This window comes from Diceros bicornis, chromosome 3 (genome assembly GCF_020826845.1).
Source record: "Diceros bicornis minor isolate mBicDic1 chromosome 3, mDicBic1.mat.cur, whole genome shotgun sequence".
NCBI classification, from domain to species: domain Eukaryota; kingdom Metazoa; phylum Chordata; class Mammalia; order Perissodactyla; family Rhinocerotidae; genus Diceros; species Diceros bicornis.
Genome location: NC_080742.1, coordinates 68635570 through 68663082, shown reverse-complemented (window position 1 = coordinate 68663082; position 27513 = coordinate 68635570). Strand labels below are relative to the sequence as shown.

The following is a 27513-nucleotide window of genomic DNA, read 5'->3' as shown; positions in this document are numbered from 1 at the left end:
ATAACCTAAACAACAGAGATTTCAAAATAGCTATCATAAAGAAACTCAGCGAAATACGAGATACCACAGACAAACAATTCAATGAGATTAGGAGTTTCTTCACAAAAGAGATTGAAATCATAAAGAAAAACCAATTGGTACTGATGGAGATGAAGAACACAATGGAGGAGATAAAGGAGAATCTGGAATCTTTAAAGAACAGAGCTGACAAAATGGAGGAAAGAATTAGCATTATAGAGGATAGGAATACAGATATGATCCAGATAGAAGAGGAGAGAGAACTAAGACTGAAAAGAAATGAAGAAAGTCTCCGAGAAATATCAGACTCTATTAGGAAATGTAACATAAGAATTATAGGTATTCCTGAGGGAGAAGAGAGGGAAAGAGGAACAGAGAGCCTATTCAAGGAAATAATAGCTGAGAACTTCCCAAATATGGGGAAGGAGCAGGAAATACCATTAAGTGAAGCCAATAGGTCACCTAAATACGTCAACAGGCAAAGGCTCACTCCACGACATATGGTGGTAAGGTTGGCTAAAGTCAGTGACAAAGAAACAATATTAAGGGCAGCTAGACAAAAACGAAAAATAACGTACAAAGGAACTCCCATCAGGCTCTCAGCAGATTTCTCAACAGAAACTTTACAGGCTAGGAGAGACTGGAATGATATATTCAAAATACTGAAAGACAAAAACTTTCAGCCAAGAATACTCTATCCAGCAAAAATATCCTTCAAATATGATGGAGAAACAGTAACTTTCCCAGGTAAACAAAAGCTAAGGGAGTTCATGGCCACGAGACCCCCACTGTGAGAAATACTCAAGAAGGCCCTCAGGCCTGAAAAAAAGAAGAGAAAGGGAACACAAAGCTTGGAGCAAGGAGAAAAATAGGTAGACAAAATCAGAAAGATAGTAGATTTTTACTGGAATAGGTTAGCAACCACTTAAATACCAAAATCAAAGATCAAAGGAAGGAAGCCACCAAAAATAAAGATAACTTCATCACTGTAAACACACACCCACAACACAAGATAGAATAAGGTATAACAAGATGACTTAGAAGGGGAAGAGGAAAGAGATTGAATTAACTTAGTATAAGGAAATAACAGGCCATCAGATAATGGACCAGCTCATACACAAGATTTTTTATACAAACCTCAAGGTAACCACTAAACAAATAACTAAAACAAAATCACATATGTTAAACAAAGAGAAAACTAGAAGAGTCATAAGACAGAACAACCAAACTGGGCAATCTGAAACAAATGGGACAAGAAACAAAGAAAATGCAAAAGAACCAGAAAATAAATGACAAAACAGCAACATTAAGCCCTCATATATCAATAATTACCCTAAATTTAAATGGATTGAACTCTCCAATCAAAAGATACAGAGTGGCAGGATGGATTAAAAAGCAAGACCCAACAATATGCTGCCTCCAGGAAACACATCTCAGCTCTAAAGACAAGCACAGGCTCAGAGTGAAAGGATGGAAGACAATACTCCAAGCTAATGGCAAACAAAAGAAAGCAGGTGTTGCCATACTCATATCAGACAAAGTAGACTTCAAGATAAAACAGGTTAAGAGAGACAAAGAAGGGAAATATATAATGATAAAAGGGACACTCCACCAAGAAGACATATCAATTATAAATATATATGCACCCAACATAGGAGCACCAAAGTACATAAAGCAACTATTAACAAACCTAAAAGGAGACATTAAAAACAACACAATAATACTAGGGGATCTTAATACCCCCCTTACATCAATGGCTCATCCAGACAAAAAGTCAATACAGAAACAGTGGACTTAAATGAAAAACTGGACAAGATGGACCTAGTAGACATATACAGAGCACTCCATCCAAAAACAGCTGACTACACATTCTTCTCAAGCGCGCATGGAACATTCTCTAGGATAGATCATATGTTGGGAAACAAAGCAAGCCTCAATAAATTTAAGAAGATTGAAATCATAACAAGCATCTTTTCAGACCATAATGCTATGAAACTGGAAATCAACCACGAAAAAAAACCTGGGAAAGTGACAAAAATGTGGAGATTAAACAACATGCTACTGAACAACCAATGGATCATTGATGAAATTAAAGGAGAAATCAAAAAACATCTGGAAACAGACAGAAATGAAAATATGCCATACCAAATCATATGGGATGCAGCAAAAGTGGTCCTGAGAGGGAAACTCATAGCGATACAAGCCCACCTTAACAAACAAGAAAAAGCCCAAATAAGCAACCTTAAATTACACCTAACAGAACTAGAAAAAGAACAACAAACAAAGCCCAAAGTCAGCAGAAGGAGAGAAATAATAAACAGAGCAGAAATAAATGAAATTGAGACAAAAAACACAGTAGAAAGGATTAATGAAGCAGAGTTGGTTCTTTGAGAAGATAAACAAAGTTGACAAACCCTTAGCCAGACTTACTAAGAAAAAAAGAGAAAAGGCTCAAGTAAATAAAATTAGAAAGGAAAGAGGAGAAATTACGATGGATACCACAGAAATACAAAGGATTATAAAAGAATACTATGAGAAATTATATGCCAACAAATTGGACAATCTAGAAGAAATGGATAAATTCTTAGACTCATACAACCTTCCATAACTGAACCAAGAAGAAATGGAGAATCTGAATAGACTAATCACAAGTGAAGAGATTGAAATAGTAATCAAAAACCTCCCAAAAAATAAAAGTGCAGGACCAGGTGGCTTCTCTGGTGAATTTTACCAGACATTCAAAGAAGATTTAATACCCATCCTTCTCAAACTATTCCAAAAAATAGAGGAAGATGGAACTCTTCCTAGCTCATTCTACGAGGCCAACATCACCCTGATACTAAAGCCAGACAAAGACAATACAAAGAAGGAAAATTACAGGACAATATCGCTGATGAACGTAGATGCAAAAATCCTCAACAAAATATTGGCAAACCGAATACAGCAATACATTAAAAAGATCATACACCACGATCAAGTGTTATTTATACCAGGGACACAGGTATGGTTCAACATCCGCAAATCAATGTGATACACCACATCAACAAAACAAAGAATAAAAATCACATGGTCATCTCAATAGACGCAGAGAAGGCATTTGACAAGATACAACACCCATTTATGATAACAACTCTCAACAAAATGGGTATAGAAGGAAAGTACCTCTACATAATAAAGGCTATTTATGACAAACCCACAGCCAACATCATACTCAATGGGGAAAGACTGAAAGCCATTCCTCTGAGAATAGGAACGAGAAAGGGCTGCCCACTCTCACCACTCCTATTCAACATAGTACTGGAGGTTTTGGCCAGAGCAATTGGGCAAGAAAAAACAATAAAAGGAATCCAAATAGGCAACGAAGAAGTGAAACTGACTATTTGCAGATGACATAATTTTATATATAGAAAACCCTAAAGAATCCATTGGAAAACTATTAGAAATAATCAACTACAGCAAAGTCGCAGGGTACAAAAACAACCTACAAAAATCAGTTGCATTTCTGTATGCTAATAATGAACTAACAGAGAGCTCAAAAAGCTAATACCATTTACAATTGCATCAAAAAGAATAAAATACCTAGAAATAAATCTTACCAAGGAGGTGAAAGACCTATGCAATGAAAATTACAAGACATTATTGAAGGAAATCGATGATGACATAAAGAAATGGAAAGACATCCCATGCACATGGATTGGAAGAATTAACATAGTTAAAATGTCTATATTACCTAAAGCAATCTACAGATTCAATGCAATCGCAATCAGAATCCCAATGACATTCTTCACAGAAATAGAAAAAAGAATATAAAATTCATATAGGGCAACAAAAGACCCCGAATAGCTAAAGCAATCCTAAGAAAAAAGAACAAAGCTGGAGGCATCACAATCCCTGACTTCAAAACATACTACAAAGCAATAGTAATCAAAACAGCATGGTACTAGTACAAAAACAGATACACAGATCAATGGAACAGAATTGAAAGCCCAGAGATAAAACCACACATATACGGACAGCTAATTTTCAACAAAGGAGCTAAGAACATACAATGGAGAAAGGAAAGTCTCTTCAATAAATGGTGTTGGGAAAACTGGACAGCCACATGCAAAAGAATGAAAGTGGACCATCTGCTATCACCATTCACAAAAATTAACTCAAAATGGATCAAAGACCTGAGGGCGAGACCTGAAACTATAAAACTCATAGAAGAAAATATAGGCAACACACTATTTGACATTGGTCATACAGGATTCTTTTCGGATGACATGCCTACCCAGACTAGGGAATCTAAAGAAAAAATAAGCAAGTGGGACTTTATCAGATTAAAGAGCTTCTACAAGACAAACAAAACCAGAATCAAGATGAACCGACAACCCACCAGCTGGGAGAAAATATTTGCAGAACATATATCTGACAAGGGGTTAATCTCCATAGTATATAAAGAACTCACACAACTGAACAACAAAAAAACAAACAACCCGATCAAAAAATGGGCAGAGGAAATGAACAGACACTTCTCCAGAGAAGCTATACAGATGGCCAATAGGCACATGAAAAGATGCTCAACATCACTAATCATCAGGGAAATGCAAATCAAAACAACACTAAGATATCACCTCATGCCCGTTAGAATGGCTATAATCACCAAGACAAAAAACAACAAATGTTGGAGAGGATGTAGAGAAACAGGAACCCTCATACACAGCTGGTGGGAATGCAAACTGGTACAGCCTCTATGAAAAATGGTATGGAGATTCCTCAAAGAATTAAAAACAGAAATACCCTATGATCCAGGTATCCCATTACTAGGAATCTATCCAACAAACCTGAAATCAACAATCCAAAGAGGCTTATGCACCCCTATGTTCATTGCAGCATTATTCACTATAGCCAAGAAGTGGAAGCAACCTAAGTGTCCCTCGACTGATGATTGGATCCAGAAGATGTGGTATATATATACAATGGAATACTACTCAACCATAAAAAAAGACAAAATTGTCCCATTTGCAACAACATGGATGGGCCTGGATAGTATTATGTTAAGTGAAATAAGCCAGAAAGAGAAAGACAAACACTGTATGATCTCACTCATATGTGGAATATAAACCAACACATGGACAGAGAAAACTGTATTGTGGTTGCCAGGGGCAATGGGGGTAGGGGGTGGCACAAGGGGTGAAGGGAGACATATATATGGTGATGGACAAACAAAAATGTACAACCCAAAATTTCACAATGTTATAAACTATTAAAACATCAATAAAAAAATGTTGATATAGATTATTGAAATGGGAAATACTTAGCAAATTAAATGGGAAAGGCTACGTAAAATACATTCCCTTAAGTCCTTGACAACTATTTTTAATACATGCTTGGAAAAATTAATTTGTAGAGTACAAGGCAAACTTAGTAATGACTACCTTCTGATGATTGAATTTGGGATGGTTCTGGATTTTTTTTCTTTTATCAATATTTTCCCGAGTTAAGTGAACTTGTGTTATTTTAAATAAAAATATAAAATAGTTCAAATGTGCTTATAGATTTGGGTAAATACACTTATTTAGTTTTTTATTAATGTTGGGTAATAGTGCCTCTTTTGTGAAATTTTAAATTACTCTTTTATTTTTTGATATGAAAAGTTCATTTATAATTAATAGTCATAGAGAGTGACTAATCCCAGTAATAGGAACCATTACTTCTACCAACCTTAAATAAGTAACTGGTATGTGTGAGCTATTCTGCTAGTAGCTCTTTAAGTTACAGAGATGTAAAAGGCATGGTTTTAACTGTCTAGTAGAGGTAAAGATATAGCTAATCATAGCATTTAAATGCCCAGGGCAGAGAGGACAGGTAGGTTCATCTGTGTTCCAGTTCTGATTGATGGGTGGTGGCTGTCTGAAAAGGTGTGTTAAGACAAATTGTGAGGCCATTCCTGGAATCAGCTTAACGTGTGCTGATGATTTAATAATACCTACTCTGATCAAGAGAGCAGAACAGTGTGGGACTGTGTGCCATTCTTGACCTAGTTAGGGAATAAAGGTAATCTTATTTTTAAAGATGAGCATGGGACACATATCTGCCTGAGATGAGCACTGATGGATATGTGCAAGGCGGTAAGTGGCACACAAGGTCAAAATAAAAGGTTGGGAGATTACTTCTGGCTCTGACTGCTGTGAAATCAGGCCATTTCATGGCTTCTGTTAGAATGGTTTATATTTCTGAGAGAAAATTGGTGGTTTATTGAATTATGACTTCCAGATTTTAGCCTCAGAAACCAAATAAATCTAAGTCAGTCTTGATATATGATTCATTATATGCATTATGTATACTCCTGGCATGACAATTTCTGCACATCCAGATTATTATGTCCATGAGCAGGTAGGATGTTGTAGGTGGCAGAAAGGATGGGTATGAAGGTGGGAGGGGAGTGAGCAGGGAAACCTTGCCCCTTCTTTGATATGCTGCGGCAGTGTCACTCACAGGTCATGTGACGCCATGACATGCCTTCATTTCTGTGTCCCATGGATGTCTGTACCCATATAAGCAGTGTCTGAAAGGTTTTCAGACTTTTTGGCGTTTAATTCATAATTAAGTTATATTTTGCCCCTAGCTAGTGAATTTCTAAGCCTTTGTGATCATTGAAGGGAAGTGACTATCCTTTTCTGAAGGACTGTGTAACTTTTACATTGCTAGTCCACTCTCTTCAGTCCACTCACTTACTTCTTGTGTGTATGTAGTGTGTATGAATGAAACTCACTCCTATACTCCACTCCACCCCTCTTCGAGTGAGAATGAGCTCTGAGGACCACAGCTTATCTCTGGCCTTCCATTCCTTTTTTATTTACAATTTACAAGGAGGATTTATTTTTCCCCTTTCTTCTTAGAAGAGCTCTTAATTTTAGTTTTATTTAATCTTGGTCTACTTGAACTCCTTACCGTTAAGACAGAGATTTAAAGCTGAGTTTTTATTATTAGTCGCTTCCGACTCCTAATAACCCTGGGTGCAGCAGAGCAGAACCCTGCCCCATCTTTTTGCGCCATCCTCTCACCTCCCGGCGCTGTATCAGACAAGGCTCTACTGCTATTCATAGGGTTTTCACGGCCAATTTTTGGGGGAGTGGGTGACCAGGTCCTTCTTCCTGGTCTGTCTTAGTCTGGAAGCTCTGCTGAAACCTGTCCACCATGGGTGGCCCTGCTGGTATTTGAAATACCGGTGGCATAGCTTTCAGCATCACAGGAACACGCAGCCACTACTGTATGACAACATGGCAACAGATGAGTGGTGTGGTTCCCTGACCAGAAAACGAACCCAGGTCGTGGTGGTGAGAGCACCAGATCTTAACCATTCTTAGAGCCAACATAAACATTTATCTAGAGCTGGATATATAAACTAACTTTTTATGTTGGCTGTTTGGAAAAATCTCTATGTATTTTCCATCCCTCTTAATTTTGATTCATGGTATTTCAGAGTTTGAGCGAAGTGTAACAGTTTAGAAGCCCAAGACCTTCCTGATTTTTGAGACCCCTGCACTCCGTTTCTAACACATGTTTTTTCAGCCTATGTGTGAAACGCAGCCAGAGACAGAAATTACACTCCAATCCAATACAGCCTATTGTATCTTTGGAACAACTTTGACCGTTAAAAATTCTTTATCATAATGGCCATAATTCTTTTCCTTGGGAGTCATGTAAATAGTCAAGCACCTTTTTAAACATGAGATGCCTTCAGATATTAAAATAGTGCTATCATGCTGCTCTGTCTTCTCTTTTTAGCATCCCTGCTTCCTTCTACTCTTTCTATTCAGGGCCATCTTCAGGTCCTTTTTCTATTGATCATTCTTTAAATATTTCACCCAGAAATGAGCCCAGTAGTCCAGGGATTGTCTACTTCTGCTATCTCTTTTCTATTAACTAGTGAAGACTTGGGTGGAGTTGCTGGTTTGAGGTGTGTGCGGGCAGTTTGCATTTCATTGTTCACTCTTTGCATGTAGTGTTGAAAGCAACCCCTAAGTGTTTTTCATACTTGCTTCTGTGTTTGTACTCAAGAGCTGACTAATACTTATTCCTGTGAAAGTCCATCTTGTCACATTGGGCTCATCATTTCAACCATCTCCTGTGGTTTTGTATTATTGGCACCCAAGATAGTGGCAGCTGTGTTGAGTAGGCTAGAGCTGAGGACAGAATTCTTCAATCTTGCAATTAGATCCATACTAATGCTATTTTTTTTTAAATTTTTAGGTAATCAGTGCTTTTTGATAATATGCTTTTTGGGAAAAACATATTTAGAAACCATTTTTCTTTTTGAATTGAGTTTTGCGCTTAAATGATATTCTCTGAAGAATCTTGGGGAAAAAAACTGAAGTTTGATTAGATTATATTAGCATATGGTAACAATGAAAGTACATGTAAAGCCTTAGACAACTCTTCTTAAGAAAATTAAGTCATATTTTTGTCTTTCTTTTAAACTTTCTTTCTTTGTACTGGTTTAAATAGTGTTGTAAACAATACTTAATTTTGAAGCATTTTCTAATGTTCCAAAAACCTTTTAGTGCTTGAAAGTGTAAGCTTTGGAGTAAGACTGCCTGGGTTGAATACCAGCTCCTGTGGAAGTGGCCTTGGGAGAATAAGTTCATCTTTCTAAGCCTCAGTTGGCTTGTCTATAAAATGTGAGTTAAAATAATGGCTGTCTCCTGGATTTATTTTTTGGAGAAAATGAATCTAAAACACCTTATTACTTATAGCGATAGTAATCTCTCAAACGTTATCTTTTATTAGTATTTTTAAAAATGTTATAAAATCATTACAGCTTTTCATAAGATAAAATAATTTTAGCTATAAGTTTACCAATATGTTTTAAAATTAATTAGTGGTATGTTTTAATTGCGACCCACAATGCAAGTTTTAGGTTTTTTTCCTAAGAGGATTACCTGCTATAGGAAAAGTTGAATATCTAAAGTATTTTTCCTTTTATTATTACTAATCAGGTCCAACTTAGTTCAGTTGATCTTACAGAGCAGTGAAAGTCAAGAGTAGGAACTCAATATCTGTCAGATCCTCACTAATAATGGCCATGTTTTTATTTCTTCCTTGGGACTGTCTCAACAAGATTCTATAAAACTTCAGATTCTGATGAAATTATATTTTTATTTATCAATGTAGCTAGGTTTAAGAGTTCCTTTAAGAGTCTGTTTTCATAATTATAGTTAGTCTGTGTCTTCATAATGACTCATTTCCCTGAAATGCATTTCATTCTCAAGTAATTCTGATGTGTAAACCAAGAAGTTATCTGCACATTCAGCTATTCCCTTTTTTTAGGGCAAGTCCTCTTCAAACCCAGTATGATAAACATTTCCAGTCATTTTTTGTGCCCTAATCTCCTTAAATATTAATACTTATATGTATTGTTGATTGCCCTTACTCAAGTAATGCGGTACCTTAAAAATAAACCATTCTGTTACAAAGTAAGATGTCCTAAGAAAGGTAAACTTTTAAAAAGAATATTAAAAGGAATAAACATTAATAGTTGAAACCTGGGTAAAATTAAGGGCTTTCAAGTGGCTTGGATATTCTAGGTGCTTCCCTGAATCCAAATTAAGCTAAACTCTGAACCGTTTGAGAAAAGCAAAAGAAGGGGAGGTGGCACTGAGGGTTGGTGTTCAGTGGGGAGTTACCTGGGGAAGAAGGGGAAACTGTCCCAAGCAGCAAGCATCACACAGACAAAGGCATGGGGGAGAAGAGTGAATATGGGAGTGTGAAGGGCTTTAAGCAGAGAAGTGACTGAGAGAGTTTCCGTTTTAGAAAGGCTATTCTGACAACTTTGTGGTCAACAGAGTGCCTCTATTATATACAGTCCAGGTTTGGGATGTAAGTAGTGTAAAGAATCATGGACCATGGAAAACCAGCTGCCACCCCTGGGGGGTCCTCCTGAAACTGCTCTCACCTGGCTTTAGATTGGAGAATTAATTGAGTCCTTCTTGGGATCCCCTAGTTCTGCCTTGGGCAGTGGGTAAAGTGATCCTTGGTCATCATTTTCTTGGGAATTAGTTCTGCTTAGAGGACTCGGACATTTGCCTAACTTCTTCTCCAGGTTCCTGGTAAGACTCTCCCAGGATGAAGAAACTACTTCCTCCAACAGGCAGACATGGTCCGGGATTTTTCCTTAGGGGGCTTTGGGTTATATGTTCTATTTTCCTAAGTCTGTTAGATGCTACATTTATCCATTCGACAAGTATGCATTATGCACCCATTGTGTACCCTGTTGTGGACTGGAAGAATGTCAGCTGAATGAAAGTGCCCCTACTTGAAGGGAGCTCAAAGCAAAGTGTTTAGGAGAAGACACAGCCCAACTAGACTCAGAGTGACTGAACTCTTCCCATAATTCAGAGATTACAAAATAGGTGTCCTGCTGGCCAAACAAGGCCTGCCAGTTCTATTTTATTTGATGAAGTGTTGTAATTTTTTAAAAACTTGAATGCCCTTTGTTAGAGCATCTCTTTGATATATAGCATATCAAATATACACGTTGCTGTTGGCTGCCTGACCTCTGCCAGCAGTTTCCTAGTGGGGAGCCTGGTTGTTGGATCTTGAAATTTCAAAGTCACCAAAAGTTCCCAGGTGGATAATTGGATCTACTTATGTTCTCTGTTCCTCCAACCGGGAAAACTCACTTGGCATAGAATATGTTGATGTAGGAAGATAATTTTCTATTGCTCCCTGGTAAGAATCAAGGAAAGAAAATGGATATATTTTATTCTAATACTAAATATATAAAAATAGTAAAAAATCAGTTATTAGTAGATAATTTGTCATATTCCGTGTTGTGAATGCACTAAGAGTTAATTTTGTAGCATCTTTTCTTCATGTCATATTCTTATTTAATTTGCAACTTTTAACCATGGAATCAAGATGGGCACCTGTGTTCTTATTTACAAGCCTGATAGAAAGCTGTAGACTAAAAAACACATTTTAAGTCTTAGAATTATTTATTTCTAGAAACCCTGTCTTATAACTATAAGACAAGGATATATAAAAGCATGTGGAATATATATAACATATATAAACAAATTCCTGTATGGCTATAGAATAAAATTATTACCTGGCATCTCTAAAAACAATAAATATGGGTTCAGGGGTCAGTTTAACATTAATGGAATGCATGTGGTCTTTCACGTTCATTTTACCTGCGGTTTCCATACTTTTAGGAACTTTAAAAAAAATGAAATCAGATTTGTTGTCTACACTCAAGGTGTCTTAGAGAACAAATGAGGCTGCTTCATTTCTCTTGTTCTGAAAAGGAAAGATATTAGGGACATAGTTGCATAGCTTGTTAGCAGCAAATACAGAACCACTACTTCTACCTTTAAAAGAATCTAATGTATGTATCTTGCACTTCATCATAAAGGTTAAGTGTCAGTTTATATTTGCAAAGCAAATCAATTGGCAGTTTTATGTTTATGATCCTGTACACATATAGTTATACAACGTTTTTGGCAGAAAAAAATTTGCCTGCATTTAAGAATGTTGCAGTGTGACTGTCAGTTAAAGCTAGTAATTTTAAAACAAAACCAAATACAACAACAAATACACACACACAAAACTGTTTCATACTAGTAAAAAATATGATATTAAATATTTTCAGACCATAAAATCTGTTTAAACAGGAAACAGGTCCATGATATATGTATTTATCTCTTTTTTGTTGTTGTTAGTGCCATTATGTTGTTTCCAACTCCTAGCAACCCTGTGTCCATCAGAGCGAAACCCTGCCCGGTCTTTTTGTGCCATCCTCTTACCTTCCGGTGCTGTATCAGACAATCCTCTGCTGCTTTAACAGGGTTTTCATGGCCAGTTTTTTTGGAAATGGGTGGCCAGGTCCTTCTTCCTAGTCTGTCTTAGTTTGGAAGACTCTGCTGAAGCCTGTCCACCATGGGTGACTTGCTGGTATTTGAAATACCAGTGGCATAGCTTTCAGCATCACGGCAACATGCAGCTGCCACAATATGACAACCGACAGATGGGTGGTGTGATTCCGTGACTGGGAAATGAACCCGGGCTGAGACAGCGAGAGCTCAAATCTTAACCACTAGACCACCAGGGCTGGCTGTTTACCTCGTACATTATGTAAAAGCTTAATTTTAACCCATTTATCAAAAGTTCATTCTGATTTAAGAATAACTTGTGTGGTTAAGAAATGGCTTGAGTTAGTGTTACAAGTATTGTACGTAATAAAATATGTTGAATGAGTGTGTAGACGTAAGGTAATTAAAATTGGTTGTTAAAATGTCGGTTTCAGCAGGGGACCCATAATGATAAATATTGGATACTAAAATGAGGACCAAGATGGAAAATTTTCAGAAGAAATTTGGAAATCCAGTTTTGACTTTTAAACTCATTACTCACGTTGAGGGTATAAAAAAATTTAGTTGTTGGAGATTAAAAAGAAAGATTTTTATCAGGGAGCATTTCTCGGGAGAGAATTGTGCTGAGTCCTGCCCCATCTCGTTGGTTTTTCCCTTCATCTCGAGTCAAGAGAAAAGGGCTTTAAGCAAACTATTTAATGACTTTAATAAATTTCTCCTGCAGATCTCGGTGGGCTGAGTGGAGGTGGGGCTGAAAAAGCAGACATTCTGTGGAAATGATAGAAAGGTGGTTGCGTGGTCATCTTGCACTCCCAGCTTTTGTTTAGGTGAAGATTCATGAGTGTTTCCTATAGACTAGGTTGTGCCATGGGCATCAAAGAGTGCAATTGAAATTGATTCATATCCCGTTCAATAGAGTCTGGAAGACATGGGACCTCAGCTGACAAAAAAATGCATTCTAGAGCCACATGAGGGATATATGCAAGGCTAGCTTCATGAGTGTGCAGCTTGCACAGTTGCAAAGGAGCATGCAATTAGAAGGGCCCTGTGCTTGGTTAAATGGTGTGCTATTGTCATCTTGCAATTCTTCATAATTTTTGAGCAAAGAGCCCCATGTTTTCATTTTGCACTGGGCCCCACAGATTATGTAGTCTGTCCTAAATTTATAACCTACATTGAGGAAACTGTAGACGAAGGGTCCCCAGCAGTGGGAAAGGGGGTGGCCCTCTAAAGTCACCAAGCATTTCAGGGGAAAAGAGTAGGCCTTAGGTAATTGCCACACTCAGCTGGTAAGGCTAGCCTACCGACTGAGCCGGTCAGGTAGAACATTTCTGCTCCTCTCACCTCCATCTTCATCATCTACCTCCAGTCCCTTCCAACCCAGAGAGGAGTGAAACAGCGTAGAAAGAGGAAGAGGTTTGGGTAAAAGGAGAGAGGCTATCATAAACACTCCCTTCCCCGGTGTTGCATGTTAACCTGCAGCAGATCCTAGCTGGGCAAGGGAAGCTGTCATACCACTGAAGTTGGATATTCTAATAACCAAATTGAGATTGTTTTATGTCTAAAGTGACTATAGGACTTGTATTAGATAAAAGTGATCGGAAAAACCATGAGGCTATCCCAAGTTATCATCCAGGTGTGGAGCATGAACTACTACATTGAATAAAAATCAAGAGAAAAGTGAAGGACAAAATGAAATTGTTTTTGAAATTGCATCTCTGAAGTGATACTTATTCAGTGTATTGATTACATAATTGAATTTGAAGAATCTAAAAATATCAAATACTTTTTGACTCATAAACCATGTTGACTTTTAAGTTTAAAATGATCCTCTGAAAACTAGTTTAAATTTAGTGGTGAAATTGGACTTTTTGTAAATTGTATTTCTTAATCTAATTTGGTAGTGGGAAAAGAGATATTAGATTATTCCATTTGTCATTTGCACTTGTGTTTATTTAGTTGTTGGCTTGCTGACAGTGATCTAAAAATAGAAAAGTTTAGTTGTTCAATGCAGTTACTTTTAAAGTGAGGAAATGTATGTAATATTTCTTTAGAAAGCAACATGTTTAACGTTTTGGACAATTAAGCTTGATTTATTATAAAGTAATTTAGTTTTTCCACTGGCAGTGACATAGAATAATTTTTTTCTAGTGGCTATTCCAAATAACCTGGGTTAGGAAAATATTGCTAGTTTTCAATATATTTCTACCGCTATTTTCCATTTTATGCAGACTGTTATAGGCTAATTATAGAAAATTACATTTAGTGCCATGTGGATGTGAAATTAACTTCAATGCTAATGGACTGACATTTAGAGTAAAATGAGGTTACATTCTTGCTGGGATTCTGTGAACCACATTTTAATGCCCTTCAACAATGAGGAGATATTTGCATCTTCTTAAATTTTCTGCAGGTTTTCTGTAGTTGGTCAAACTTCACAAAATGTGACTGTGTGCTTTTTGGCATAAATTTCATGAAGTATTTTCTTCTTTAGCAAATATGCTTATAAATTCTTTCTGGCTGTAAAAAAACTTGTAAGAAATTTATATTTTACTACTTAATTTGTTAAGTGTTATGTGAAATGTTCTATCAGCATAGAGATAAATTTTTTTATTTTAGAACTTTTGCTAAAAGTTATTTTAATTGTTGATATTTCTAATTTTACTTAAAATTAGAAAAGATTGCACCTAAAATTCAGATCCTTGGAGGAGTGGGCATCATGGGAAGGAACTATATTTGCATCATTTGTAATTTAAAAGACAATAGTCTTAAAGGAAGAAAATTTGAAAGTAGACTGAGTGGCATGCTAGGCTAGTCAGAGCTTGGGGGCACATTCCCTCACCTCTCACTCAGCCCCTGATATCCTAGTAAGCCATTACTCACCACAGTTGTGAATACCATTTGGAAAAGTAATCACAAAATCTTCTTATAAATATCTTTCTGTATATTTTCATTTCTTTCTTCAATACATTCCTCTGATTTTGTCCTAGGCTCGCAGGAAGGAGGTATTTATTCAGGAACGGTATGGGAGATTTAATTTAAACGACCCGTTCTTGGCACTGCAGAGAGACTATGAAGCAGGTGCCGGCGATAAAGAGAAGAAGCCAGTCTGTACCAACCCCCTCTCCATCCTTGAGGCAGTCATGGCCCACTGCAGAAAAATGCAAGAAAGAATGTCCACACAGCTGGCTGCTGCTGAGAGCAGACAAAAGAAGGTATTGAGACTTTCAAACATTTTCCCCATGACACAGTATAGGATGAAGAAACCATCTCTGAGGTGGTTGTTTGTTCTTAAATATTGTATTTTCAAGAAGGGTTGGGATTAAGTACTTAAAAATGCAAAATGCTGACAGATTCTGGTGGCCCTTTTCAAATGTAACTCAAAATAAAAATAACACTAAACCATAAAAGAAGTATGACAAAGAAGTTATGTTTCCCATAATGGTTACTTTGATGCTTTCTTTAAAATATGGATTTTTGTTTTTGGACTTGCCTTTTCTAGTGCCATAATACATGCTTAATTGCTAGGTGGGTGATCCAGTAATGCAAACAGGATTCTAATCATATGGTGGCATCCCAAACTTATTTTATCCAGCTTCTGTCTCAAATATTTCTTTGCAATTAGAAATAATTTTATTATTTCTTTGGAAAATGAAACCAGCATGAGGAGAATAGAATGAAAGTTTGCATGGTATATGCAATCTCACAACGTGTCATCTTGAAGTCCTGGTTAGTCTCAAACTCGCCTCTGGGGTCTGATGGCTATGTCTGCTGCAGACCTCCAGGCTCCTGCTCACATGTGTTTCATTTAAACCAACCTCCTCCCCCTCCTCACCTCCCCACCAATGCACACACATATTTATTACACATGAGTACATGCTTCAAAGAGGCCTAAGTGATAAAAACTTACTGTGATCAGCCATAAGGAGATAGAAGTTTATATTTTGTCCTTCCAATATGCTGCCGAGACTACTGATTCCCTTTATTAGAAAAGAGAGTGAGGAAGTCAGAGAAGCTAATGATGTCTGCCATGATTAGAATTAAAAGCAATATGTTTTTCCATCCATTATTAAAGCATAAATTAAAGTGTTTCTTCTATTTGTCCTTTTCAGAGAATTCGTCATAGCTCACATTTAACACCTGGTTGACAATTAACCTGAATGCACTATACTATAAATATTTATGATACTCTCATTTAATGTGTGTGTTCTTTCCCTGTAATTATATCTTTGCATTAATATATGTATGCCAATGTTCTGGTATAGGTGTTGAATAAAAGCAAATCTTTTCCTCAGTATGTCATATGATCCAAAACTAAAGCACTGAGTGAAATAGTGGAGAATAGAAGGCTTTCCATGGATGTGAGACAGAATCAAATAATTTTACTCTGGACTTTGCAAACCCTCTACAAGGGCCTGCAGACAACCACTGAGGTCTCTGGAGATTTTCAAAAATCCCCACGAACCGCATAAGCAAGAGCCAGTGTATTTTAGCTGATGTCACTGAAGCTCATTTGTATTTCTTGGCTGAGACACATTTCAATTATGTTCTTAATGTGTCAAATGAGCTATTTCATAATAAAATATTTCTGCTGGGTTTTATGCTGTGTTATCAAAAATCAAGAAAATATTTTGTGTTCATTTCATATATAAAAGTGCGTGCTTTCCTAAATTTTACTTCAGTTTTGCATTTTATCATTTCTCTTATAGGAGAAAAAAAAGATACTGGTTTCAAGTTGAATCAAAGATTTTATTATCTAGCTGAATTTTTTTTTTTTTTAAATCAACTTACATCCTGTTTGTTTCTGAATGACTGGGTCATTTCCAACCTGGCTGGGAGTGAAAGGAAATTGTTTCTGTCCTATGGGTCCTGAGAGGCTAATATGAAATGAGCCAGTGATCTGTCTCCCACGTATAACGGGAATACAGGAGTCCTTTATGGCCATATTCATTGGCTGTGTCATCTCAGTGAAGAGTGGCTCTGATAGGCAATGCCACCCTTTGTCCCTAAAGGATATTCTGTCCTGGTAGATTGTGACATGTGAGAAGAGTTACAGTTTGTACTCTTAATATGAATCTTTACTTATAAAGAAAATATCACATCAGCTGATAAGACCAGAAACACCAAAGTTATCTTTTTAGCAACAAAATTACCTGTCCCTTTAGTCCTGAAATATTTTACCCAAATATCTTCAGTTCCCTTGCATATAGAATAAATTGTAGCTTTAGAAATCTAAAAGCAGTAAGACAAAAAAATCCGTTATTTTGAATGAGTTCAGTTCTTTAAATCACTGCCAGAGCAAAAGTCGGGGAAAGCAAAGGCCCCATTATCTGCAATTCGAGTATTTATTGTCTGACACCAGGCATAGCTCTTTGGTAATTCTAAGACATTTCGCCTGAACACTGCTCTGGTTGGCCTCTCAAGGCAGGAGAAGAGGCTCCATGCTCATTCATGCATCGGTTCCTGCTGAGACTACTAATAGGAGGGCTAACTGTTGGTAATTTGTGTGCCAGGAAAATTTGGGCAAGAGTCAATTTGGCAAATAGACTGAGCCCATAAAGCCACTTTGAATAAGCTAATGAGTAATCACCATGGGGAACTTTGCCTCTGGTAGTCTACTGCCCCTTTGGAGCCAGTAACCCAAGGTGGAATGATATTTGGGTTATTATTATTTATCTTGTGCATCATCTGTTAATAAAGTTCTATTCTAATTTATTTTCATTCGTTTTATTCACACTTAGCAAGTATAATTTCTAGCCCCGAAATAGGAAAGACCTTTTAATTTGATCAGAGCCTTTAAAAGTAAGAAGCTAAAATAATAACTACAAAAATTCAGAAGGGAGCAATTATTTTTTTACCAGTGAACAAACTAAAAGTAGCTCTGTGTATTAGATATAGCTGCTTCTGGGTGGCAGCTCAGTGTGAGATCAGTTGATGGCAATAGATGCGTCAGGCAGGATTCTTAGTTGCAAGCAAGTGAAGCCAACATTCATTGAGTTAAGCAGAAAAAGTGTCTATTGGTTGGCTTACAACTTGGTAGAGCAGGGCTCTTACTAGCCAGCATCACCAACAAATGTTCGCTATAGATCTAGTCTGCAGTGGGTGATACTTCTGCTGATGAGAGCTGGTTACGCTAGCTTGCTGACACCAGACAGCACCACTGCCATCACTGCTCTGGGTCTTGAGAGGTACTTCCCCTGGCCCCACTGCTTTGCATCACTCATTTCCTACTTGAAGCCTATGGGGAGGCGCATTTGATTGGCCAAGCTTAGGCCCCACACCTCTTCCTACCTACCAGGAAGACCAGCAAAGCAACAATTGGATGTATATAGCCTCTGTAGGGGAGAATCATAAGGTGGAGAATTCTCCCAACATAAGAAGGAGTTTCAGGTGCTAGATAACCAAAGAAATGACAAATGGGACAGAAAAGAACAATCAAATCACTCTTTTTGTTTAATTTATTACATATGCCTTTTTCTTCCTAGTGTAAATAATTGTACTTTGTTCTGCCATTAGTATTCAGTGCTCTCTACTTCATTATATAATGGTTACTTTATAACATATAAATATAATTTAATTTTAAATTGCTTTATAGACTTTCAAGGATAACACGGTAAAGAACCATCTAAAATGACATTTTTAGGAAGAGTATTTAGGACATTTTGTACATGAATGACTGTTTTTAGCTCATTCCTGAGTCTTTTTTGCATAATTCATTGTTACATTTCAAAATGCATTTTAACTCCCCAGGAGCATTGCAGAGTGAATATTAAGGGGGAGCTGGAGACTGAGGTCTGTGGCTCTGAGCAGGGATTTAGAGGAGAGAGTGCTTTGCCTGATCCATGACTTGCCTGCCCTCTCTTAAAACTCTAGCTCAAGAGTTGGTAGCTACGCCTCCTATAGAGAAAAAAAAGATCTTTTAATATATCTTCTTGTTATGTATTTGTTTACCAGGATTGGACAGGTATATGGGGGGGTGGGTGACCAGGTGGAGAAGAGGACAAAGATGCAATGAGTGTTGAAAGATATGGGAGAGCAGGAAGTAATATAGTTAAATGTCATGAGAGTCTTTTGTGGTTGTGGCAACCATGCCCTCTGCTTTCTCATTTTACAAATGACCATAATTGCTTTCCTCTCTGTTTTCCACTTTGAATTAGAACTAATTGCTTTACATTGCTGCTTTGCTTCCACCTACATAGTTTTCCCTTTCATTCTGTAAAAACAGTTGTTTGGTGACTCTTCATTCATGGCTCCCAGGCTGGGTGCTATTCTTGGAGCAACCACCCACTTTCTCGCTACCAGTGAAGCTGTGTTAGTTCTGAGCTCTTCCATACAATCCCCTGCTTTTGGCAAAAGGATTTGCTGATATTGCTCCGTGCAAAATTACCCCTCAGCCACTACTTGAAAGTGCTTGTGAGTAGATGTAAGTTGGACAATAATAACCAAGTCAACTGGCACTTAGTAATCTATGTACACAGGAGGCTGTGGTTCCTTTATAATTGTAGTGGTATGTAGTTGAGTTGGAGGGGTTTCTACCCCAACACATCAGATCCACAGCCCCTGGATCACTGCTTAGAATTTTACCAGATTTGGCCAGTGAGAGGCCTTTTAAGCTGGCTCCTTTTGACATGTCCCCATCATTCTATGTGCACTTCCTTACTTTCTTGCAGCAAGATATTCCAGGCTTATCTTCTCTTTTCCTTATCCTAACCCCTGGAATTAGCCATTACTCCCAGGAGCACTAGTTTCATTTTTAATGGAAAAATGGTGTTTATAAACAACTCTAGAGCTAAAAAACTATGTATATTTATCATATTCATAAATATAATGTACACACATATATCTATATTTTATTTATCTATATGTCTTTTTATATCAAACCATTGAGTTCCTATGATATTGACCCCTCTGATTCTAATCCAAAACCGTAGGGTACATTCTTGTATTTTTTCTGTTTAAAACTAACTTCTCCAACAGTGAGAAACCTGGCTCCCATTACACTTCAATATATTTACTCATTTACTCAAGCCTAGAACACACAGAGAGTAGTTTGCACAATTGCTAATCCATAGCACTGTAAAAAGAAACATGCAAATCTAGAATTCACTATTGTTTACAGCTCTTTGAAGAAACACTTACTTGAAGTAAAATTTATACATCTTAAGTGTACAAATTGATGAGTTTTAAAAATGCATACACTTGTATAATCTGTACTCTTTACAAGATAGAAAATATTTCCATCACCGCAAAAAAAGTTTCTTGGAGTTGTTGTTATGTGCTGTCAAGTTGGCTCTGACTCCTGGTGACCTTATGAATGAGTGACGTCCACAATGTCCTGTCCTCAACAGCCGTATTCAGCTTCTGTAGACTCATACCCATGGCTTCCTTTATCTTCCTCTTTTCCTGCTGCCTTCTGCTTTTCCCAGCATTATTGTCTTTTCCAAAGAATCCCACCTTCTCATGATGTGCCCAAAGTAGGACAGCCTCGGTTTTATCATTTTTGCCTGTAGCAATAGTTCAGGCTTAATTTGCTCTAGGATCCACTTATTCGTCTTTGTGGCAGTCCAGGGCATCCATAGAGCTCTCCTCCAGCACCATATTTCACATGAATCAATTTTTTTCCTGTCAGCCTTCTTTGCTGTCCAGCGTTTGCACCTGTACATAGTAATTGGGAATACCAGAGTGTGGGTAAGCTTGGCTTTGGTCTCTAATGACTCTTCCTTACACCTGATGACTTTCCTGATTCTTTCATGGCTGTGCTTCCAAGTCTTAGTCTTCTCTTGATTTCTTGGCTACAGTTTCCCTTTAAATTGATGACTGAACCAAGGTAAACAAATCTTTAACAATTTCAGTGTCTTCATTGTCTATGTTAAAGTTTGTAGTTCTTCTGTAGTTATGATTTTTGTCTTCTTGATGTTCAAATGCAGTCCTGCTTTGGTACTTTCTTCTTTCACTTTTGTCAGAAGTCATTTCAAGTCATTTGTTGCTTTCATGCACCCTTATCTGACGCCTTTGTCTATAGGAAATCATTCTGTCTCTCCGTATTCTGTCCTGACTGTAGCTTCTTGTCCACAATACAGGTTACGCATCAGGACAGTCAAGTGCTGAGGCACGCCCATTTCTTTCAGAGCAGCCCATAGCTTTTCATGATCCACACGGTCAAAGGCTTTATTATAGTCTATGAAACATAGACTAACCTTCTGAAATTCTTTGGCGCACTCCAGTAGCCAACAAATAATTGCAGTTAGGTCTCATGTGCCTCTCCCTTTTCGAAATCCAGTTTGGACAGGAGGCATTTCTTGCTCTATATAATAAGATAAAAGCCTTTGTTGCAGCACCTGCAGCATCACTACTTGCATGGGAAATTAGAGCAGTGGTCCCATAGCTACTACTCTCCTTGGCATCTCCTTTCTTGGAGGTTGGGATATATATTGAGCATTTCCAGTCTGTAGGCCATTGCTTTGTTTTACATATTTATTGGCATATTCTTGTTAGGATTTTTGGGTTTTTTTTTTCCAATGAGGAATCTTACTCTTTTGACTTAAGGAAGTTTGTCCCTGAGCTAACATCTATGCCGATCTTCCTCTATTTTGTATGTGGGTCACCACTACAGCATGGCTTGATGAACGGTGTAGGTACACGCCTGGGATCCGAACCCGTGAACCCCAGGACGCTGAAGCGGAGCACGTGAACTGAACCACTACACCACTGGGCCAGGTGCTGTTAGAATTATGACCGATTTAGTCTCTGTGGCTTGAAATAATTCTCTTGTTGTCACCGTCTATCCCTGGTGACTTATTTTTTCCCAGTACTTTCAGAGCAGCTTTCACTTCACTTTCTAAAATTATAGGCCCCTCCTCAAAGGAATCTGTCATCCTTTTGTCTTTTCTGCATAGATCTTTGATATACTGTTTCCACCTTCCCTTTATTTTCTCCTGATCAGATAGTGTGCTTCCCTGTTAGTCATTCAGCATTCCTATTCTAGTTTTAAATTTCCTTTTGATTCTGTAAATCTTCTGGAAAAGATCTCTTCCTCTTCTTCTTCTTCTTTTTTTTTTTTTTTTTCTTTTCTTCCATCTCTTTCCTGGAGTACCTTCCCAGTAAATCTCTCCCCCAATTCAGGCAACCACTGAACACTCTTCTGATTTTTTCATCATGGATTAGTCTTACCTGTATTCTAGAACTTCAGGTAAATGATGACTATAGTTAAATAATAAGCCTTAAATGCCAGAACTGTATTTCAATTTTTTCTTTATCAAAATTGTTTTGGCTGTTCTAGATGCTTTGCATTTCTATAAAAATTTAAAATTAGTTTGTTGGTTTCTCCGGAAGTTTGCAGGGATTGAAATTTCATTGAATCTGTAGACTTAATTTGTTGAGAATTGACATCTTAACAAAACTGAGTTTTCTAACCCATGATCAAAGTGTATTTATTCATTTTTTAGGTCTGTCTAATTTTTGTTTTTAACAATGTTTTGTTGTTTTCAGTGTAGTGGTCTTTTATGTCTTTTGTTGGGTTTATTCCTAAGCATTTTATGTTTTTGATGCTATTGTAAATCACATTGTTTTCAACTTTTTTTCCAAATATTTGTTGCCAGTATACAGGTATTAATTGATTTTTGTATGTTGACATTGATCCTGTGATCTTGCTAAACTTGCTTATTAGTTTTAGCAGTTGTTTTGTATGTTGTATATGATTTTGTCAGTAAACAAACATGTTATCTGTGAATAAGGCTCATTTCACTTCTTCTTTCCAAATTGCCTGCCAGCCTCTCTTCCGTCTCCTCTCCCCTAATTCCGTCATTGCACTGACTGGAACCTCCAGTACAATGTGGAATAAAAGGAGTGAGAAATGACTTAAGTGCCTTTTCCTTTTCTTAGGGAGAAAACGGTCTGTGTTTCACCATTAAGTATGATGTTAGCTGTGCTTTTTTATAGATGCCCTTTATCTCATTGAAGTTTCATTCTGTTCTTTGTTGAGAGGTTTTTTTATCATGAATGGGTTTTGAATTTTGTAAAATGGTTTATCTCCTTCTATTGATGTGGTCATGGTTTTTCTCTTTATTCTTTTAATATGGTAAATTAGACTGATTGATTTTCAAATATGAAACCAACTTGGATTTCTGACATAAACTTCAATGGGTCACCTTTTTTTTTTTTAGTCTTTTTATATATTGTTGGATTCAGTTTGCCTATATTCTGCTGAGGAGTTTGGTGTCTGTGTTCATGAGTGATAATTTTTCTTTAAATTTAAAAAACATACTTGACTGGTATTGATATGAAGGTAATTCTGGGTTCGTAAAGTGAGTTGGAAGCATTTCCTCCTCTATTTTCTGCAAGGGTACGTATAAGTTTGGTATTATTTTTTTCTTTAATGTTTGGCAGAAGTCACTAGTAAAGCCATATGAGCCAGGAGTTTTCTTTGGGAGAAAGTTTTTCTTTGTGAATTCAATTTCTTCAAAAATATTTATCTTTTCCAATTTCCATTCCAATTTTCTATGCCGTTTTATGTCAATTCTGAAAGTTGTATGTTTCAGAGGAATTTTATTTGTTGAATTTATTAGCACAAAGTTATTCATTATTATCGTCTTAATAGTCACTCTGTAGTGATAGCCCCTTTATTCCTATTTGTGATTTGTGTTTTTCTGTATTTCTTACTTTGTTTTTTCCTAAATGTTTAACAATATTATTGATCTTTCAGATGAAAAGCAACTTCTGGCTTTGTTAATTTCTCTATCATTTTCTGTTCTATTTCATTGGTTTCTTACCTTTGTTATTTCTTTCCTTCTACTTACTTTGTATTTAATTTGCTTAACTTTTCCTAGCTTCTTAAGGTGAAAGTTAGATAATTGATTTGAGAAAACTCTTCTAATGTAAGCAGTTAATTAAAGATATCAGTTTCTCTCTATCCTCTGCTTTAGCCGCCTTTAAATACTCTTCTTTCACTGCATCCTACAAATTTTTGTATGTTGTGTTTTTATTGTCATTCAGCCCAAAATATATTCTAATTTTCTTTGTGATTTCTTCTTAAGCTTTTGTGCTATTTAGAAATATCTTGTTTTATTTTTGAGTTTTGGGGTGTTCTTAATATCTTATTATGATTTCTTTGTGATTTAATTCTGCTATGGTCAGAGAACAAATTCTGTAAGATTTTAGTCTTTTTGGTTTTTAATAGCTCTTCAAGTGTGTCTGAAAAGACTGTTATCTTCTGTAGTCTTGGGGTATTCTGTTCCATAATGTCAATTAGGCCAGGTGGTTTTTATAGTGTTATTCAGATCTGTATTCTTGCTGATTTTGTGTGTGTGTGTGTGTGTGTGTGTGTGTGTGTGTGTGTGTGTGTAAGGAAGATTAGCCCTGAGCTAACATCTGTTGCCAATCTTCCTCTTTTTGCTGAGGAAGACTGGCCTTGGGCTAACATCCATGCCCACCTTCCCCTACTTTATCTGTGGGACGCTTGCCACAGCATGGCTTGATAAGCGGTCCGAAGCTGCAAACCCTGGGCCACTGAAGCGGAGCACGTGAACTTAACCACTACACCACCGGGCCAGCCCCTTGCTGATATTTTTAATCTAGGCTTTTTTATGAGAGAAGATTGTTATTATTATAGAGTCTATTTCTGCCCTTATTTTTTGTCAGTTTTTGCTTCATACATTTTAGAGACATTAATTCAGCCATCATTTATATTATAGTTTCTCTGTATGTAATATCTTTATTTCTCTGGCTGCTTTCAAGATTATTTCTTATCTTTGTTTTCAGTGGTTTTACTATGATGTGCCTACATTTGATTTTCTTTATATTTATCCTGCGTTGGGATTACTGAGCTTCTTGGATTTGTAAGTTGGTTTTTTACCAAATTTGTGAATTTTTGGCCATTTTTTCTTTTAATATATTTTTCTTCCCCATTCTGTCTCTCTTCTCTTTTTGGAACTCCAGGTACGTGGAACTCATACCACTTCGTATTGTCCTACAGGTCACTGAGGTGCTGTTCACTTTTTTCAATCATTTTTTCTGTTCCTCAAATCAGATACTTTCTTTTACTCTATTTTCAAATTCATTGTCTTTTTTATTCTACTCTCTCAAATCTGCTATTAAGCCCATTCAGTGAACTTTTTTTCGTTTTAGATATTACTCTTTTCAGTTCTAGATTTTCCATTTGGTTCTTTTCTTCTGTTTTCCATTTCTATGCCAAGATTCCCCTTCTGTTCAATCATTGTGACCATATTGGCTTTGAAAATGGAAGCTTTAAGATCCTTGTCTGCTAATTCCAATAGAGATCATCTTGGGCCCAGTTTCTATTTGACTGCATTTCTCTTGACAATGGATCACTTTTTTAAAAAAATTTATTTGTGTATCTAGTAATTTTTTATCATATACTAGACATTATGGGTGATATGGTACATAGACTCTGGATTCTGTTATCTTCTGAAGAATGTATTTTGTTCTAGTAATCAGTTAACCTGGTTAGATTCGTACTCCAAACTCTGCCTCCTTGCAGTTCGCAAGAGCTGAAATATGTACTCAGTTCTGTCAACCATTCAGCAGCTACCTCTGTCATTCATTGTGGAGTCTCCCCCATGAATGTGTAATTCAAGAGTCAACCAAGGATAGTGGTGGGGTTAGCTGAGACAGTTCCATCCTCTGACTCCTCAAGCCAGTTTAAGAGGTGCTTTGTGCTTGAGTTCCTGCTGTCAGTGCTGTCAGGACAGGGCATTGCCCTCACTTGAAAAGCTATACAAAGGCAAATCTCATCTAGTGCTGTTGGCTCCTTTCTAATGAGAGGGTGTACTCCTCTCTTATGTCTGCCGCTTTTATTGCTCTCCAGAGCCTTCAAATAGTTATATTTTATATTTTTTCAAGGGTTTATAATTATTATCTACAGGAGAGATAGGCTAATAAAAGTTAGTTCACCATCACTAGTAGTGGAACTTCTCTGATATACTTTGTAATGGTTGAATTATAACTATCTAACTTATAAAGACATCCATCTGTATATTTAATATGGTCATTTCTCTACATCCTTGTTTGCCTGTAAATGTGTTTTTAGAGGAAAAACGTGCAAAAGTGACACATTTTTAAATAGCACAAATAGTGATTATGAATTGAAAAATTTTTTAATGCCAGGCACAATGGTGTGTGCTTTACATGTGTTGCCTCATTTAATCCTATGAAGTAATCACTATTATTGCTCTATTGTGAAGTAAGGAAACCAAACAGAACTGACCTTTAGAGAGAGAACTTACCAAGGTCACACAGCTAAGAAGTTTTGGATCAGAACTTAGTACTAAACTTTTACTCTCTTAAGCACAGAAACTTTGTTTCTGGGTCAGAATGGTCAAGGAATTTTTTTTAATGTAAAGAATTATCTTTTAAGTATGGGAGTGTGTTTATATACTGATTGGAAGGAGCTGATAGAGAGGGGAATGTTTAATGTTTATAAAGAGCAGTGTGATAACTGATGGAGCAAGTCTCAGAGGTGACAGGAGAGAATGAAGTCAATTGCTGAAGAAAGTCTGACCTGCAACAGATGGAAGCCTTTCTCCCTTAGAGTGAAGGGAAGGACATATGAATTGGTGGGGCTATAGAAAGGCTTAAGGGAGGAGACAGGATGTAGAGGGAGTGAGTTTGTCTGAATATTCTTGATAAGAGTCTATTAGGGTAGACTAAGAGTCAGTCGAATGGTCATTGGGTATAGTTTTGGGGAGAGTGGCAGAGGTTTAAATATCCCTAAAGTAAATGGCAGAGGAAGCTAAACAAAGTTAGGTAGAGTGATTGATGAGTGGGGCTCAGAGCTCAGTTGAGGTTGGAGCCATGTGCTTGTAGGTGCATCAATTATGTGGTTTCCTCTCTGCTCTGCTATCTGTGGTGAGATTAAAAAAGACTCATGTTAGTCTGAGATAGGATTTATAAGGCACACATGATGGAAGGACAAAGATACAAGAGAATTATGGGTGCTTTTATAGTAGTATAGTTTTCAGTGTACATATCTGAGATTAATTGAGTTGATCTCCTGTTGGAAGACTTTCTTTGATTCTGAAATGTAAGATGAAAGTTATCATTTCAAAAATAAAGTGTGATGACCTATAGTGAATAAATACTGTGGGCAAGATGTGTGATGTGGTGAGACAGTCTTGAGACAAATGGAACCCTGAGTGAGTGCCATGATACTGACACTGATTAACTGGATGACATCACGGAAATCACTAACTTGGACTCTAGTTAGTTTTGTAAACTGAAAGTAGCCCTTCAAGTTCTACGAGACACCTTGTTGTCCATCTTCAGTGGTAAATTATGAAATTCATATTTTAAAAATAAGCTGAAAATAGACCTACTTTGTGCTTTTTCCTGCATTGCTATAAGAATTGGGAGGGGCTAGTATAAAATATATATGAAATTTTCTTAATACTTCTAACTTTGTGTATGCCTTCCAGAGCAACCTATTATTTGATGCATTAAGAAGAGTTAAATGTGCTTTAATAATTGATTAGTCAAATTAAATGAATAAGTCAAATTTTCTGTGAGGCACCCAGATGAATAAAATATACATATAGTATATGACAAGATTATTGTTCCCCAAATGTTACCTAATCTACTTATGAAGTCACTTCCAAAATTTCATATAGTAGAATAGAATATATGT

The 27513-nt window shown here is 36.9% G+C and overlaps 1 protein-coding gene across 2 annotated transcripts in view; it reads left to right on the top strand.

The window, feature by feature from the left end:
* Positions 1-27513, top strand: part of CTTNBP2 (cortactin binding protein 2) — a 151767-nt gene that overhangs the window by 50162 nt on the left and 74092 nt on the right. For both annotated transcript variants that reach the window (XM_058528923.1, XM_058528933.1), the window contains exon 3: positions 14867-15091. In XM_058528923.1, coding sequence (XP_058384906.1) covers positions 14867-15091 — 225 coding nt within the window. The remainder of the gene's footprint in view (positions 1-14866; positions 15092-27513) is intronic.